Below are 18833 nucleotides of genomic sequence, written 5' to 3' on the forward strand. Positions count from 1 at the left end.
TTCAAAACCAGTAAAAGGCAGATGTTGTGCGATCCATCTGAGCGTCGTCATTTTTCTTGCAGATGTTTCATTACCAAATGAGGTTACATCATCAGTGCTACGAAGGAGTGGGGAGTTCACTGTCTGTTTATATGGCTAGTACGGTTACTTGACTTACAACTACAGTTCAGCCCCAAATCTCTATTGCTAAGTCGCGTCCCATTCTACCACCTATTTCGCCATGGTCAAAGGAATCACAGAAGTTCTTAAGTGAATCACCATGCGGTCGTTAAGCGAACCTGGTTCCTCATGTTTGCTTGTCAGCAGTTTCCTGAGAAGGTTGCAGGTGACAGTCCCAAGATCCTGAGATCAGAAATACATGCCTGTTGCCAAGCACTCCACATAGGGTTAGTGAAATGGTCATAAGTGTGAAAACCGGTCACTTTTCTTCAGTGCTGTTGTAAATTTTGAAACCGTCGTTACATGTAGTCCTTGACTTATGACCACAATTATTCACAATTGTGCTCTGGCTTAAATGGCTTAATAGCAGTAACTGTGAGAGGGATCTTGGAATCCTAGTGGACAACCATTTAGATATGAGCCAGCCATGTGCAGCAGCTGCCAAAAAAGCCAACCCAGTTCTAGGCTGTGTCAACAGAGGGATAGAATCAAGTGAAGTGTTAATACCACTTTAGAAGGCCTGGGTAAGGCCACCCTTGGAATATTGCATTGTTTTGGTTGCCATGATGTGAAAACGATGTGAAAACGATGTTGAGACTCTAGAAAGAGTGCAGAAAAGAGCAACCAAGAGGATTAGGGGACTGGAGGCTAAAACATATGAAGAACGGTTGCAGGAACTGGGTATATCTAGTTTAATGAAAAGAAGGACTAGGGCAGACATGATAGCAGTCTTCCAATATCTCAGGGGCTGCCCCAAAGAAGAGGGAGTCAAGCCATTCTCCAAAGAACCTGAGGGTAGAACAAGAAGCAATGGGTGGAAACTAATCAAGGAGAGAAGCAACTTAGAACTAAGGAGAAATTTTCTGGCAGAACAATTAATAAGTGGAACAATTTGCCTCCAGAAGTTGTGAAGGCTCCAACACTGGAAATTTTTAAGAAAATGTTGGATAACCATTTGTCTGAAGTGGTGTAGGGTTTCCTGCCTGGGCAGGGGGTTGGACTAGAAGACCTCCAAAGTCCCTTCCAACTCTGTTGTTGTTGTTGTTGCTGTTGTTGTTGTTGTTATTTTATTTACACAAAATGACAGTATACACAGCAAACGAGATAACTATGCTGGATTTCGTATCACAGATCACTAGTCGAACACTTCCCAAGTGTTTACGACTGCGTGATGTATCGGCGAATCATGCAAGCAGATCCCAGTAAGGTGGCCGTCTGCAGCTGACCAATGGTGATCTTGTCAGCGCCAATTGCTTTGAAGTGCTTGCCTAGGTCTTTAGGCACAGCTCCCAGGGTGCCGAGTACCACTGGAACCACCTGCACTGGTTTATGCCAGAGTCTCTGCAATTCGATTCTCAAATCTTGATATCTGGTGACTTTTTCAAGTTGTTTCTCATCAATTCTGCTGTCACCAGGTATAGCAATGTTGACTATACTGTTATATAATATAATACATTGTTGTTGTTATTATTATTATTATTAAAAATTCCAGTTTTTTTAGTGTGATTTCCTCCAACCAATTATTAATTTTACGCCATTTTTTTTATCTTGGGGCACATCCACCACATGTGGTAGTATGTGCCTAGTTTGTAACCACATCCCCAACAATTTAGGTGATAAATTTGGGGACGTTTTGGCCAATCTCGCTATTGCCAAGTGCCATCAATGGAACAACAAACCATCTGTTCTAAAGAGGGACTTCTTGACGCAGTGCTGGCTCCTGAGAGACAGTTAACCTTCTACTCGTGCTTAGGAGCCTCCCAAATACGATGCTCCGGAGATCTTTGCTCCTTGGTAGAACCCAACCTTGATCCTCAGAGCCAGCTGCAGAGCCGGAGATGTAATCATGCCTTGTTCTTCAATTTATTAGGCGAAAGGGGTCGATTGCTGGAGATTACGGCCAGGGTCAAAAAGCTCACCTTTCCCGAAGGCTCCAAAACCAGCTCTCGCGAATCATTGGAAGCCACCGAGAAGCAATATATGTAAGTGGCAGAGAGAAAGTCAAGTCTTTTGTCTCTTCCTTTTAGTCCAGGGGTCTCAGCTTTGCCGGCTGAGGAACTCTGGAAGTTGAAGTCCACAAACCTTAAAGTTACCATTTGGTTTTCGTTCCTTGCGGGCGCACTCTGAATCTCCAAGGGCTTCCAAGCCATGTTATATGCCTAATGTAGAGTTGGGAGAACACGACGCAGATGGTTAAATTCAATGACGTACTGTGATTGCAAACACCAGTCACTGGGTTCAAGTAAACAGTAATGGAGTTGGAAGGGGACCTTGGAGGGCATCTAGTCCAACCCCCTGCTCACGCAGGAGACTTACACTAGGGATTCGAACTGCCGACCTTTCTGATCGACAAGCTCAACGTCTTAGCCAGTTAAGGGCACAACACCATTGGATGAGGAAAAGTACCCATCTGAACGTCTGCTATAGGCTCACAGTGGGTTACCAGATCTCCTCAAACCCTCCTTCGTAATCTTGTTAAGCTACTGCACTGTTTTGTTTACATTTAACAGAATAACAGAGTTGGAAGGGGCCTTGGAACAGGGGTAAAATCCAGCTGGTTCTGACCGGTTCTGGAGAACCAGTAGCAGAAATTTTGAGTAGTTCGGAGAGCTGGCAAATACCATCTCTGGCTGGCCCCAGAGTGGGATGGGAATGGAGATTTTGCAGTATCCTTCCCCCAGGAGTGGGGAGGGAATGGGGATTTTGTAGCATCCTTCCCCGGCCATGCCCACCAAGCCACGGCCACAGAACCGTTAGTAAAAAAAATTGGATTTCTCCACTACCTTGGAGATCTTCTAGTCCAACCCCCTGCTCAAGCAGGAGACTGTATTTCATTTCAGACAAATGGCTGTCCAGTCTCTTCTTAAAAACTTCCAGTGTTGGAGCATCCACAACTTCTGGAGGCAAGCTGTTCCACTGGTTAATTGTTCTCACTGTCAAGAAATTTCTCCTTAGTTCTAGGTTGCTTCTCTCCTTGATTAGTTTCCACCCATTGCTTCTTGTCCTGCCTTCAAGTGCTTTGGAAAATAGGTTGACCCCCTCTTCTTTGTGGCAGCCCCTGAAATATTGGAAGACTGCTATCCTATCACCCCTAGTCCTTCTTTTCATTAAACTAGACATTCCGAATTCCTGCAACCATTTTTCATACGTTTTATACCCTTCATTTGAGGCGAACGTCAGCCTTATGGCTTGTAAGCTATGATTGACGGCTTAGCTTCTGCATGAACTAAGCTGCTGTCACTTTGCCAACAGGCCACTCTTGAAACTGACCATAGCTTTCCACAGGGTAGGCAACCTGGTGCCAACGAGCCGCAGGGTGCTCTCGCATCTCCTGGCCTGCCTGCCTTTTAAAAAGGTTTTGAAAATTAAAATAATTAAACAACTGGAGCAGTGCCGAGCAGCGCACTATTCTCTGGCAATATTTGTTTCCAGGAATGTTTTCTGGCGGGTGGCTGAGAACCGTGCTCACTGCGATGGATATTTTATGAATAGGAACTTCTCCCTTGGCAGCACTTTGGGTCTGCGCTCAACCCCCCCCCCCCCATGTTTTCCAAATTCTGAATGTGCTCTCAGTCCAAACGACCAGCTACCTTGGCTCAATTGTCCTATTATCTGAGTTTCCTTTGCCATGGCCAGCTTGCAAATCTCTCCTACTATCAGAGCCACTTTGCGTCGTCGGGGCCTCCACGCTTTATTTCTCTCCGCTGAATTTGGAACTCATGTCCCTGCTACCCAGGGGTGGGAAGCTGAAAATCTGTGCAGGCTGTAACATCGGAGAGATGCTTTCCTGAAAGAAAGAAAAAAACCACCAACTGGACTGCCAGCTCTTCAAGTAGACTGGGCTGTAAAAACCCTGAGTGGGAAGTCTATTCTCCAAAGCACTTGAAGGCAGGAGAAGAAGCAACGGATGGAAACTCATCAAGGAGAGAAGCAACTTAGAACTAAGGAGAAATTTCCTGACCGTGAGAACAATTAATCAGTGGAACAACTTGCCTCCAGAAGTTGTGAATGCTCCAACACTGGAAGTTTTTTAAGATGCTGGACAACCCTTTGTCTGAAGTGGATGTACTGGTTTCCTGCCTGGGCAGGGGGTTGGACTAGAAGACCTCCAAGGTCCCTTCCAACTCTATTACTTTTTTAAGCCAGTACTCTACTCCATGGAGTAGAAGGTCCTGCCAGAAGGACGGGAATTGTGTGTGTGTGTGTTTTTAACAGTTTGTTTATATATTTTTACATTACATACATAGGTGCTTAGTGAACAGCGTATTGTCTGGGTCATTTTATTTATATATAATAATACTTTTCCCTCTCCTAATTTCCACCTCTACCATCTAACCATTTGTAAAACAAGTCCCACGTTTGAAAATATTCTTCTTTTCCTTTTAATTTTAGCATCAGCTTGTCCATTTCTGTACAACCTTTTTTTTTTTTTAAATTACAATTGTGTTTTCATGGGGAATACCTGGAAAAGTATTTGGCTTAAGCAGGTTCTCACAATTATTCACCCCGTTTGTCTGTCTGCCTGCCTGTAGGGATTGCCCATCTTGCTCGGAGCAACAACGCTTTAGCTAATAAAATTGCACAAGAAACCGGTTAGCCCCGTGATGGCGAACCTATGGCACGCGTGCCCGAAGTGGCACGCGGAGCCATGTCGCCCGGCACGCACGGCATCGCCCGTTCCTCTTCTGGGTTTCTGGCGCGCATGTGCACACGACAGTCACCTGGCCTTTATGCATGCGGCAGTGCCTGAAACTAGAAGAGCTGGTGTTCCCTTTTCCTGCGTGAGCACGCGCGCCGGCCAGCTGATCGTCAGCTGCGCATGCGTGCCAGAAACCCAGAAGAGTAGCTGGCTGAAACTGGAAGTTCAGTAGTTCTTTTTCGGGCGCGCACATGCACCCTGGACAGCTTGTCTTCCGAGATGCGGCCCAGATGCGCAGGCGCGCTCCTTTTTCGGCACGCGATTCTTTTCAAAAATCTTTATAGAGGCAGCACTATCTGTCCTCGTCTTGTTTTACTTCGTGTTTTACTCACAAGGAGGCCAATAGCAGCCAATGAGAACCACCTCCCACTTTGCACATGTCGTCTCTTGGAGAACAGTTTACTGAGAAAACCCTCTGCCTCTCTAATTTTTTTTTAGGTTTTTTTTTATTTTTTTTACAAACATATCAAATCAATGTGTGAACAGTGTGGCAACCTGAGTGTCGTGTATTCTAATACAAGTAAAACTGGTAAAATTGATCATAGTTATACAATCAACTTACATATTTCTAATAATGATACACAATTATAATGAGTTGCAATCTGTCATTGTTCAATGTTTTCTCTTATTGTTACCGTACTTTATTGTATCATCTAAAAATGTCTACGCCAACGTTCCCCTTTCTCTTATTTCTGTCACTTATTCTAACTTTTAATCATATCACCTTTAACTGAAAAAAAAGAAAACATTTTCTTTCTATCCTACCTGGCTTCTATTTGTATCACCTACCCGAATCAAAGAAAATGAAAGAAAAGAAAAGAAAAGAAAGCGAGAAAAGGAAACGCAAATCAGAACAACAACAAAAAGAAGGAAATCATTTATCCATCGTCTCTTGCCCGCTTCAATACTTTGGTTGCTGTGCTTTTTTTTTTAATTTGCCTCCCGCCTTCCTCTCTAGGATCTTTATCCTCTGCCTCTCTAGAACTGGCCAGCCTCCCTTTTCCAACTCAGGGAACATGGAACCTTTCACATCCTATCAACTATCTTGCATTTGTGGCTTGCAACCCTAATTTCTGCACCCAAGTCAGTCTGGGTTCTGAGTTTTGTTTTGTTTTTTTCTTTTTTGGCAGGAAGTTTGGGAGTCCCAGTTTGATGACGGTCAGATCTGCAAGCCAACCCCTGCACGACGTTCCCTCAGTTGTCAGCAAATCAGGACACGCCGGGCTTGAAGGGGTAACCTCCCACGAAACAAAGGACAGTAAGTAACCACGGTGAAGTTGGTTTGAGTGCAAGGTTTAAGAAATGAATTGGGGGTGGGGGGGGAGAAGAAAATCTGTGGAGCCTTTTGTACACTAATGGACGGCTGTAAGAACAGTTGAAGAGCGCCTGTGAAGTTTGCACTGCCATCCTTCAGAAGAAATTAGAGAGTTTGATTTCCAAATTCCTGAGGGGGCGGGAGAAACCCATGCATTAAACAGCTTCGGGGCAGAGGAGGAGTTGGGGGGAGTTCTTGGATCAGTCCAAGCCTGCTTTTGAAACGGAGAAAAGAGCTCATTTCAGCTGCTCTTTTTGCCAAATAACGATGCCCCGATGTCTTTCAAAAGAGGAGAGAGAGAGAGAGAATTAAAACCACTTAGGGGAGAAAGGTGGCGTTACTTGGTCGCTGACACTTGAGTTGCAAGCTAAGGCATGACAACCTCTGGACCCAACCCTATCCTGTTTTGGCAGTCTCCTAAGCTTTGCGTCGCTCGAACTCTGCCATGCCCTGGTTCCTTGTCACCCAAGGAGGCAAGAAAATTCCTCCCGGTTCCAAACCTTCCTTCCACTCCGCTGCTAGACACTCAAAACCTTCTCCGTTTCTGTTCGAGTGCCTGTTTTATACGATCACGGTGGAGGAAACAGCCGTAGCTGCCTTTTTCTTTTGGAGCTTAAATCCAAAGGAAGGTTTACTCAAATGCAGATCAGAGGGGAGAGTGTGGATTTAATTAATCCGTGGAACAACTTGCCTCCAGAAGTTGTGAATGCTCCAACACTGGAAGGTTTTAAGAAGATGTTGGATAACCATGTGTCTGAAGTGGTGGAGGGTTTCCTGCCTAGGCAGGGGGTTGGACTAGAAGACCTCCAAGGTCCCTTCCGACTCTGTTATTCTATAACTAATGGAACAAGAATTCAGGCTGCGCGAAAGTGGCTGACGAGAGTTCTTTTTAGATTGGGCCCCGAGTTTGAAGGCTGCCTTTTAGCAGGGGCCAAATGAGCTTTGCACAGCTAATCCTCGACATACAACAGTGACCGTTCAAAGTTACAGCGGGACTGAAAAAGGGACTTATAACGGTTTTTCCACACCTAGCAACCGCTGCCGCACCCCTGCCGTCATGTAATCAAAATCCAGGACACTTGGCAACCGATCCATATTTATGACGGTCGCAACATCCCGGGGTCGTGTGTTCAGCTTTTGCGACCTTCTGGCGAGGAAAGTCAAGGGGGAAGCTAGATTCACTTAACAACCGGGCCATTAACCTAACAACTGCAGCGATTCGCTTAGCAACCGCTTGGCAAGAAAGCATCACAAAATGGGGCAAAACTCACTTAACAAATGTCTTGCTTAGCGACACAGCTTTGAGGCCCAGTTGCGGCCGTAAGTCAAGAACTGCCTGCATTATTAAACAATTCTACTGAACGGGACTGGACTGTCAGGTCTGGGAGAGAACTCAGTCTCTGAACTGAGACTAAACTAAATTCGGCAGATGTGACTATGTCTCAAATTCTGTTAGGCTCTTTTGTAGCCCAAGCGGATCTTAACAAATTAATATTTTTAATTAATAATATTAATAACTTTGTTGCTTGAATCCCTACGATTTATACTGATATTGATTGTTTCCTGATTGCTTATTTGTAGGCTGTGACTGTCATGAAGTGTTGTATCATTAAGTGTTAAATTTGTACCCTATGACTATCATTAAGTGTTGTAAGTGTTGTACGTTGATGAAGGTATCTTTTCTTTTATGCACACTGAGAGCGTATGCACCAAAGACAAATTCCTTGGGTGTCCAATCACACTTGGCCAATCAAAAACTCTATTCTATTCTGTCTATTTTGGGCAATCCAGCTAGGATAAGACCAGAAGTTCTGTAAAGTAAGATAAAAAAACAGCCTTCCCTCCGTTTTTTTCTCCGAGCCATCATTTCCAGCTGCATCTTTCCAGAGTGTAATCTTGATCATTGTACTTTCTGATGGAGTTTGAGGTTCTGATTCGAATTGGAGAGAAAGAGTGGTCAGGTGGCCTTAGAGGTGGAGCTCTCGCCTCACTATCAGGAGACTGGGAGTTTGATCCTAGGTAGAGGCAGATATTTCTCTCTCTGGGCGCAATGAGAAAAATATCTGCTGAACAAAACTCCGCCCTGGCAACAGGAAGGGCATCCGGCCATTCAACGCTCCGCTAGCTCCATTCAGTTTCCCAAACTCCACCCCACAAGGGATGATGGAGTTGTTAAGTTGTTGTTAAGTTGCTCCAACACTGGAAATTTTTAAGAAAATGTTGGATAACCATCTGACTGAGATGGTGTAGGGTTTCCTGCCTGGGCAGGGGGTTGGACTAAAAGGCCTCCAAGGTCCTTTCCAAATCTGTTGTTATATTGTTATATTGTTAATAAGTGATGACGATTCGAATTGGAGAGATATTTCTCTCTCTGGGCACAATGAGAATGTATCTGCTGAACAAAACTCCGCCCTGGTGACAGGAAGGGCATCCGGCCAATCAATGCTCTGCTAGCTCCATTCAGTTGCCCAAACTCCACTCCGCAAGGGATTACAGGGTCATTAAGCGATGATGATTCGAATTTGAGAGAAAAATCAGTGGATTTAAGTGGGACACAAGAAAAGGATCCCAGAACGAAGGGGAAGCCGTTTTGAAAAATCGAGCTCTTTGCTTTCTCACCCCCTGGCCAAGTTCTTCGCCTCCACCTTGTAGGGGCCTCTCTCTCCCTTGCTCTCCACCTACTCAGCATCCCGTCTCAAGGTTTACTATAATCCCAGTGAGTCAAAACTGCCAACTCATCTTTTGTATAAATATACATTCACTACCTATATTGTTATTTTGGCTTCCTCTAAAGGGCTCTTGCTGACAGATGAGCTGACGTGTTTTGGTTTGTTTGTTTTTTTTCTCCTTCATAAATACCCGGGTATTATTTTACAGGCCAGCGATTTCTGAAATTATTCAATGGAAACCCGAACGTTGAGATCTTGGGAGTTGAATCGGAGTTTAATCACCCTGGTTTATTGCGAGCCATAATATCCCGTCCACCCATATCACTTGATACATTGCAAATACCTGATCTGAATCTTAATTTGCTCGGCTCACTAGACGAATTAGGGGGACAAAACCGAGGGGTTGTAAAAACAACCTCTCTATTTGGAGCTCCGGGAGAGTTTATTTTGATAGCCCCAACTTACGCAAAACACTTTGCTTGTCCTTTTTTTTTTTGCCATTTTCTGTTTTGGTCGTATTAAATTTTAGTTAGGCTTTTTTTTTGCTTCCACTCTTCCAAGCAAAATAAATGTTTATAAGGCCCTTATGTAACACCCGACCCCCATGCTTTAAGTCACCAGAAGATTTAGCATAGTAAATAAACAAACCCCCTTTTTTTGGGGGGGGAGTTTTCGCTTCGGGAGGGTTTCTGTTGTAATATTCCTGATTTTGAACGGAAAAGAGGTTGGAGGAAAATAGGTTGAAGCAAGCCAAAATGGGTCAGATTCCCTTATCCAGCTGGTACTACAGTAAAACGACATTTGGGCCAAAGAGGGGCCTGTAATGAACACTGAAGCTCCAGTTTTGTTGTAGTAGTGAAGTAGCTGGTTGAGTTACTGATAGACCTTGAGGTGTGAAAGTCGCCAAGGTGCCTTTGGGAGAGTCATTCTCTCTCTCAGTGCAACCCACCTCACAGGGTGGTTGTTGCAGGGGAAAACAGGAGAAGGGAGCATTAAGTCCATTAGTATGGTCAAATATAAATCTGATAATAATAGTAGTGATCCTCACAGCTCCAAAAACTTTAGCCAGTATGGTCCATAATGGTCCTGATAACACCTGAAGAGCATTAGGTTGAAGAAGGCGACAGTTATGATGTTAGAACGAGACTTAGATTAGCTGGTAAAATCTGTTACCTGTCCCTTCCTTCCTTCCTTCCTTCTTCCATCCATCCATCCCTATGACCCCCTTCTTCTGTTATTCATCCATCTATCCATCCCTCCTTTGACCCTCTGCCTCCCTTCCTTCTTTCCTTCCTTCCTTCCCTCCCCCTTTTTCTCCCTCCCTCCCTTCCTTCCCCCTTTTCCTCCCTCCCTCCCTTCCTTCCTTCTTTCTTTCATTCCTTCCTTCATCCATCCATCCATCCCTATGACCCCTTCCCTCTGTTATTCATCCATCTATCCATCCCTCCTTTGACCCTCTGCCTCCCTTCCTTCTTTCCTTCCTTCCTTCCCTCCCCCTTTTTCTCCCTCCCTCCCTTCCTTCCCCCTTTTCCTCCCTCCCTCCCTTCCTTCCTTCTTTCTTTCATTCCTTCCTTCATCCATCCATCCATCCCTATGACCCCTTCCCTCTGTTATTCATCCATCTATCCATCCCTCCTTTGACCCTCTGCCCCCCTCCCTTCCTCCCTTCCTTCCTTTCTTCCCTCCCCCTTTTTCTCCCTCCCTCCCTTCCTTCCTCTCTCCCTCCCTCTGTTATCCATTCGTCCATCCCTCCTATGACCCTCTGCCTCCCTCCCTCCCTTCCTTCCTTCCCCCTTTTTCTCCCTCCCTCTCTCCTTCCCTCTGTTATTCATCCATCCATCCATCCCTCCTATGACCCTCTGCCTCCCTCCCTCCCTTCCTTCTCCCTTTGCCCCTTTTCCTCATTCACTCCCTCCCTCTTTCTCCATCCATCCATCCATCCATTCTTTTCCCAGCAAGATTTTGCGGCTGGCTGCTTGAGCAAAAGGCTGGCCCGGGATCAAAACACCTCAGGAACAAGTTCCGCGGATGAGTAAATTACGAGGTCCTTCAGGCTTTTGTTCACCCTGTTCTTTTAACATGGCGGTAATAACCCAGTGATGGAAATGCACCCAGCCCTATGAACTATTGATGAACTGCCAGCAAAAATGGGATTCTGAGAGGTTCTGAGCGCAGGGCATTTGTTCTCTCCGGTTTTCAAGCCGTAATGACATCTGAAGCCGGATTAAAAGTCATTTCAGGGGAAGCTCCCCCTCCCCTCCCTTAACAACCTTGACCGTGCTTGTTTCTTTCGAAAGAGGGAGATCTTCAAATGAAGGCGAGGTGTACAGATTGAAATCTATTATACGTTTCTCCAGGGGACGCAGCGTTCCACAGTAATCTGGTCCTTCTCTCCGTATTTCTCGTTAGCATCTTCAGGATGCCAAGCGACATAGAAGAGGCTCGAGACCGCTCATGGTTATTAAGTGTAGCGTGGTTTTGTTTTATACAATAGTTCCTTGTGAAACTACCCGGAGACTTAACGGTGTTGGGAAGCCTCTAATATGGAATCAAATAAACCAGTGTTTCTTAACCTTGGCAACTTAAAGATGTGTGGATGCCAACTCCCAGGATTCCCCACCCAACATGTTCATCAGTGGAACAACTTGCCTTCAAAAATTGTGGAAGTTTTTAAGAAGAGACTGGGCAGCCGCTCGTCTGAAATGGCATACGGTTCTCCTGCTTGGGGCTGGGTTGGGTTGTGACCTAGGCTGACTTAGGCATAAAAGACACACTTAGTCTTAAACAAGCCTATTTTATTATAACAGTTGGGAATTACTTCATTCCCAGCTTAGTCCAAATTAATTCCAAGACAAAGTCCTTCAGAAAAAGTCCTTCGGCCTTATCACAAACCTTTATCTTCTTTGGCACCCTGCCAGAGGCTTTTCTTGGCAAAGCCCCACGAAGTTCAGAAACAAGAGATGCCAACTAAAACAGATGTAGCAACGTTGCTTTCCTACAAAGAGCCCAAGAGCCTTTGCTGCTCTTTTAAGCCTTATGGGAGGGGCCAATCATCTCCTGGCCTTACTCCCAAGTCGTCCATTTGCTTTAGCTGCTCTTGCCTTCCGCGCATCGCTCCCAGATGGCCCTGGCCCCATCTCTGCGTCCGACCCAGAGCCCTCGTCCGGGCCTTCCCCTGACTCCAGGACTGACCCATTGTACTCCCCAGCCTCCTCACTGTCCGACTCTGCTGCCAGCCCCGCAGGCTTCTGGCGGACCACAACAGGTTGGACCAGACGATCTCCAAAGTCCTTTCCAAATTTATTATTCTATCAAGGGGCAGGCATGCCCTTCTCATTTGCCCTCTTTAATAACCAGAGACTTGCTTGCATACCACCCTAAATGAAAACAAAAGTCTTGAAACCAGGTTGTCTCCTTCACAGGCAGAGAAGGTGCTTCTGTCCACACAGCACAAGAGAAGATGCCGAGAAATCTGCATTGGAAACAAAAGATAAGACAGCAAAACGTGCCATGGTCTTCACAGTAGAAAATAGCTTTAATAAGAGAACAAGATTTGCGATAAATAAGAGAACAATAGCTGTAATAACACTAGCTTGGTGACGCCGTGGTGCAGTACTGCAGGCTCCTTCTGCTGACTGCCGGCTGACTGAAATTTGGCAGTTCGAATCTCGCCAGGCTCAAGGTTGACCCAGCCTTCCATCCTTCCGAGGTGGGTAAAATGAGGAGCCAGATTGTTGGGGGCAAGAGGCTGACTCTGTAAACCGATTAGAGATGGCTGGAAAGCACTGGAAAGCGGTGTATAAGTTTATTGCTAGTGCTATTTAATAAGGAAACCAAGATTTCTCCACATGGAAAGTCCATATGCTACTGAGCTACTGGATTTCTGCACTGGGCATCCAGATGCCTTCAGCCGGTCTCGGGTATAAACTTTCCAATTTCCCCGAATTTCTGCCTCCTTTCTGTTCAACTCTAACCAATTTTAAGCAAAGCTTCTTAACGTCTGGACTCCAAGCAACAATGCCGGCGTATCTGACATCGCTCCTGTGGAATGAGACCGCCTGTTCCATAAGGGCTGATTTCCCCATGCGGCCCTTGTGTTTTTGTACAGCAAAGTACAACAGCTCAGCCCGTTTCCAAGCACCGACAATAGCAACCTCGTTGTTATTGGCTGCCCGGTTTCCTCCTCGTCCATCTGTTTTAAAAGTTTGCTTCCTATCGTCCTGTGTTGTGTTTTTTTTTTTCCCTACCGCTTCAGCTCAAATGCTTCTCGTTCTTTTGGACAAGACCAGTTGGTTATTTCATTACACGTCTTAAACCGGGTGGAATGTATGAGATGGGGAAATAAAAACTCAGTGGGAAAAAGGGGCCTTCGAAACAACGCGTAGATGCAAAATCCCCTTTTTGAGCTGGATTTGGTTGGTGATTTTTAAGAGGCAGGCTGTTTGGGAAACATTTCCAAAGGACGTAAAACCCTCCAGATGGCCTCCGAGCGATATCGACCACGACGATTTGGTCCTTCTAGCTTCTTAAAAAGGTGGAAGACGCGCTTCCTCGTTCCTGCCAGATATTGGAAAATCGCAGGGGCAATTTATTTTTCCTAGTCTCAAAGGGGGTAATTGAGGAGCTCCACCACCCTAAAAACAGCTTGCAAAGTTTTACAAGACACCTGGAATGGTGAGAGTTTTGGTGGCCTTGAATACGGGTAGTCTTCCACTTAATCATTTGGTGACTGAAGTTACAACGGTCCTGGGGGAAAAAAAGTGACTTATGACCCACTTACGACCATTGTAGAATCCCCACGGTGAACATGAGTCAAAATTTGGGTGCTTGGCGACTGATTATGACGATCGTGTCCTTGCCTTGACACCGGGCTGGGTTTTCCCAGGACAAGTAAAAGAATAACTGGCAAGGAAAAAATAATTGGCAAGTCTTGCGCAATATCCTGAGCTTTAGTCAGCTTTAACCTTCGGTTGGACTTTTCGGCAGCTTAGCCAGTTGGATGAGTTGATGATTCAGTTTGTGCGGTGAACCCAAAAAGTAGGTTAGTTCAGGAAGACCGGCAAAACCCACCAGGCAAATGGGACTGTAATGACTGAGTTGCCCGTGGATTGTTGTGACACAGCTCCCTGAACACAACAAACCCTCTATATTTAAATCAACGATTCCTTTATTAAGAGCGCCAGCAGCCCTGACCAAAAAGTTTCTCTCTCACTGCAGGCTAACAAGTCTGCCCAGCAGGGAGATGAATTGCTAGCTGCCACATCTATTCATCTCCGCCCCCTGCCTTTTATCCCCAGAGCTAGGGTGAAGCTTCGCTAGCAGCGGTGGCTCTTCCATCCCAAGGACCGGCCTATAGATTTCCGCTGCTTTCCTCTCCTCTGCCTTCAGGCACTGGACCCAGCTGTTCCTCCTCTTCCTCATCAGCCACCTCCAGATCTGGGGGCTGTTGACTCTATCTGAGGGCTGACGGATGGCCCAGGCTCTGCCTCTGTTCTCTCTCTCTCTCTCCGCCAGCTTCATTCCCTCTTCCCCGATACTAACCCTGACTCCCACTCCTCATCTGATTCAGCTGCTGGAGGGGCCGGCAGCCATAGGTCACAACCTGGATTTTCATCAACTCAGGCTTGCTTTGCTCAGCCCTGCCCTCTTAATTTGTGAAACGGTTGTCATCAGTTCAAATCCACAGGATGCCCTCCCCATCCTGGACATCATCCAGTAGAGGACAGTTCCTAGAAATGGTCCATCGCAGACCCACCAGAAGGGCGAAATTCTTCTAGGTAGGAGTTACCTCGTGTAGGAACCAGCCAAGCACAGGCCTTTCAAAGGCACAGCAACTTTGGCGGGCGATCCAGAATCTTAATATGGCTCCCAATCCATATGGGGAGTAGAACAAAGAGTAGGGTCACAATTTTGGAGCGGAGCCAAGGAGAGCCCATGAGTTCCAGCTGCAGTACATCAAGACTGCCCTAAGAACAAGGCAACGGTCAACATCAAGCCAACTGAGCACACGCCAGGGACAGTCTGCTGTTCAGCACCAAGACTTTTTTTTTTAAATTATTATTGAGTGTTGGAGAACTCATTGAATTCCTGGGACTCCTAAGAAAAACCCTTCGAAGACCAGATGGAGATTTTTGGAGGGTGGGATTCGGCCTCCTTCCAGATCCTTCTGTGGAGCCCTCACGACAGGATCAGCTTCTGAAAACATACAGTCGGACGCGTACATCTGTACGACTTGGAACAGATTACTTTCTTCCCCGTTCGGCCATTCGAACCTCGACAAGTCTCGCGCCTGCATTTGCATCAGCGGTGGGTTTCACATATTCTTACCACCGGTTCGCCGCATGTGCGCACGCTCGCTTCACGCACACACGTGTGCCTTCCACGCATGTACCTGGCCTTCCATGCATGTGCTTTGCTCGTATGTGTGTGCGTGTGCACCTTCCGTGCATGCGCCCGGCCACGAAAACGTGGCTAAATAAGACAGCATTACGTCCTATTTACGGCATTACGTCCTATTATGTCCCACTTGCAGTCGCCGCTACCAGTTCGCCCGAACTGGCTGAATGCCACCTCTGATTTGCATTCAATTTAATGGGTGGCACGACCTAATGCTCAATCCCGTGCCTTTGATTTAATATGACTATTTTGTAGTCGGAGGACTGAAGCCCAGACTGCCTTCATCACAGGTGGCCTTGTTGTGTCAGGGCCTCGATGCTTTGTTTTTTCCCCCATGTGTCCTTCTGGGTTTTTTGTTGTTGTTTTTTCCCCTTAAGCCTGTTCGAGGGTTAAAGAAGTCGGTTTACTTGGTGGAGACATTTATTTAAGTCGGGACAGCATCATCGTGCAGGGAAATCTCTCTATAGCGGGCAAGCCATCTGCCCCCAAGAGGAAGGGAGAAGCCCAGCAATGCAAGTTTCGGTCTTGGAAAAGGCCAGAGGTCTCCTTGGCTTTGTCCTTCTCTTGCCGAACTGTCTGAAGGGATTAAACCTGTTGAGGCCCAGCGTGGTTCTCACAACACTGTGGTTGGGCTCGCTTGTACTTTCCCTTTTGTTCGACGAGATGTCTAAGCGAGCTTGCGAGTTCCCCAGCCTTTGATTTGTTTGAGTGACCTCTTTCCCCCCCCTCCCCCTCCCCCCCAAAACAATGCCAGAGAGAGAGAAGGAATTGGTTTGCTAATTTTCATAATTAAGATCCGTGTTGCTCGAACTGGGTTTATTTCAGGCTGGCTTGACTCTGTGGCAGAGAAGTGTATGGTGGTTCATTTATTTTATTTATTTTATCAATCATGTATAAGATAACAGGTAAAAGTATAAACATAATTTGGATACATGAAAAGAGTAAGTAAAAAGGAATATTAGGACAGGGACGGTAGGCATACAGGTACACTTATGCATGGCCCCTTACAGAGCTCTTAGGAATGGGGTGAGGTCAACAGAGAGGGACTCCTCAGGGTGCCGTCCGCCAAGCAATGTCGACTGGCGGCCCCCAGGGGAAGGGCCTTCTCTGTGGGGGCTCCCACCCTCTGGAATGAACTTCCCCCAGGACTCCGTCAACTGCCTGACCTTCGGACCTTCCGCCGTGAGTTGAAGACTTACCTATTTATTCGCGCAGGACTGGCATAGAAATTTTTAGTAGTTTTTAATATTTTGATGTAAATTATATGGGGTTTTTATGGTTTTAACTGGTTTTAATTTGGCCTGATATCTAATAAGTTTTTTAATAATTGTTTTATTGTGTATATAGTTATTGTTTTTATTCTGGCTGTTGAACCGCCCTGAGTCCTCCGGGAGAAGGGCGGTATAAAAATCTAAATAATAAATAAATAAATAAATAAATAAATAAATAAATAAACAAACAGTAGACAGTTTAAGCTTAAAGTTTTGGGGGTTTGGGGAAGAAACTACAGAGTCAGGTAGTGCATTCCAGGCGTTGACCACTTTTGTTGCTGAAGTCATATTTTCTGCAATCGAGTTTGGAGCAGTTTACCTTGAGTTTGTCTCTATTATTTGCTCGTGTATTGTTGTGGTTGAAGCTGAAGTAGTCATTGACAGGTAGGACATTGTGATAGCAGAACTGAGAGTACAGAGATATACAAGCGGAACCTTCACACAACATGCTAAGTAAGCTTGCTTCATTTGAACCGGTGAGGTTGGCACCGTTGGGGTGAATCCAGCCTGTTTGGCTAGTTTGTATTCCAAAAAACTAGATACCAATAGCTTAATCCTAAATCCAAGGAAGCAAAACAATGCCCGCAGCAGAATAGTGCTCACAAAACATGCTAAGACAAGGGCCGAGTTTCCCATCACTCACAAACCCACAAGCAAACCGAACCCTGCTTAATCTTTAGTCTAGTGAGCCAAACTAACCCAGAAACCAAAAAATAAATAAATAAATAGGTATTTAGAATACTAAACTAACCTGCTAGCTGAGTTAAAGTTTTCTGGCAGGAATCCAGTTCTGTTTCCACAGACTGACATTTTATGAAGGGTGGTCTTAAAATTAAAACCCTCACTCAGCTTTTTGAGATCGGACTCGGGCTGCTGGTCAATTCAGATGCTTCTCTCCTTTCTCTGGGAGACTTCTGCCACACAGAGACTTCGTGCCGGCAGTAAGCTGAGCCAAGACGTAGTTTGTTTGTGGCTTAGTTGCAATTTGTTCACTAAACCATAGTTAAACAACCCAGGGCTTTCATGCGTTGTACACACATGATCTACTGCCTTGCAGAAAGCCGAATTAATTTGAAAGATCTTGCCCCGTTGGTCCTTAGCGGCCGTCCCAAATCTCCTGCCCAAAGGATTTCCAAGTGAGTCTTCCTACTTCTCAGGTGTCCCAAGACTGACCAGAAGGACAATGGGTCTGTGCTAATATTTCTAGGAAGTTGGAGAGTTGGGGAAGGTGAAATAATCCGGGAGAATCAAGTAACCTCTTAAAAGGTAAAGATAAGGTTCCCCTCGCACATCTGTGCTAGTCGTTTCTGACTCTAGGGGGCGGTGCTCATCTCTGTTTCAAAGCCAAAGAGCCGGTGCTGTCCGAAGACGTCTCCGTGGTCATGTGGCCGGCATGACTCAATGCCAAAGGCGCATGGAACGCTGTTCCCTTCCCACCAAAGGTGGTCCCTATTTTTCTTCTTGCATTTTTTTTTAAACGTGCTTTTGAACTGCTAGGTTGGCAGAAGCTGGGACAAGTCACGGGAGCTCACCCCCGTTACGCAGCACTCAGGACTCGAACCACCAAACTGCCGATCTTTCGATCAAGAAGCTCAGCATCTTAGCCGCTGAGCCACCGCGTCTTAGTTTTGTTCAAAAAATTGATGGGAAGGTAAAGGAGAGGTTTTTTGTTTTTTTTTAAAAATAAATCAATGGAGAATACGCAATTCCTCTCCCGCTCCTTAAAATCAGAACTTCAATCTGAGTTAAAGCATCGAATTGGGGGCCGGGGGGGGGGGCGTTGAGAGCGGATGGCAGCATTTCTCTCTCCTTTGAGATGAGCGTTAACACGAAACACATCTGGGCAGGAGCCCAGGCGGCGTTGCCAGCATCTCTGCAAAAAAAAAAAAAAAACGCCTTCGGAATTTAATGCCTCAATGACTCCCACATCTGGCGCAGATTGGGTGGGTGGGGTTGCGCAGATTTGTGCCACCCTCAGCCTCGCCCGGGGTCTCTCTCTCTCTCCTGCCAGTCAGAGAGCGCACTTTGCGCCAGCCCAACCCAGAGAGGAAGTTAATGGCGCAGCAATCAATTCTTCCTTTCCCCCCCCTCCCACAAGCAGCGTTATTATAAATAACATCGGAAAGGACGGGATGGCTGCTGCCAGCATTAAAAGAGCCTCTGCTCAAAAAATCCTAAATAAACAGGATGTGATAGGATGACGATGATGATTAATTAACTTATCTCCTCTCTCTCTCTCTTTCTCTCTCCCTCCCTCCCTCCCTTTTCGGGCAGAGGTTCTCCGATTGGTTCTTCTACATCTGGATCCTCTCCAGATATTTTAA

General features: G+C 46.0%; 1 protein-coding gene across 1 annotated transcript in view; it reads left to right on the forward strand.

The window, feature by feature from the left end:
- MORN1 (MORN repeat containing 1) overlaps window positions 1-18833 on the forward strand; it is an 81677-nt gene that overhangs the window by 27993 nt on the left and 34851 nt on the right. Inside the window, exons 9-10 of the mRNA XM_058161231.1 lie at window positions 2030-2141; window positions 5989-6116. Coding sequence (XP_058017214.1) covers window positions 2030-2141; window positions 5989-6116 — 240 coding nt within the window. The remainder of the gene's footprint in view (window positions 1-2029; window positions 2142-5988; window positions 6117-18833) is intronic.

This window comes from Ahaetulla prasina, chromosome 18 (genome assembly GCF_028640845.1).
Source record: "Ahaetulla prasina isolate Xishuangbanna chromosome 18, ASM2864084v1, whole genome shotgun sequence".
In the NCBI taxonomy this organism is placed as follows: domain Eukaryota; kingdom Metazoa; phylum Chordata; class Lepidosauria; order Squamata; family Colubridae; genus Ahaetulla; species Ahaetulla prasina.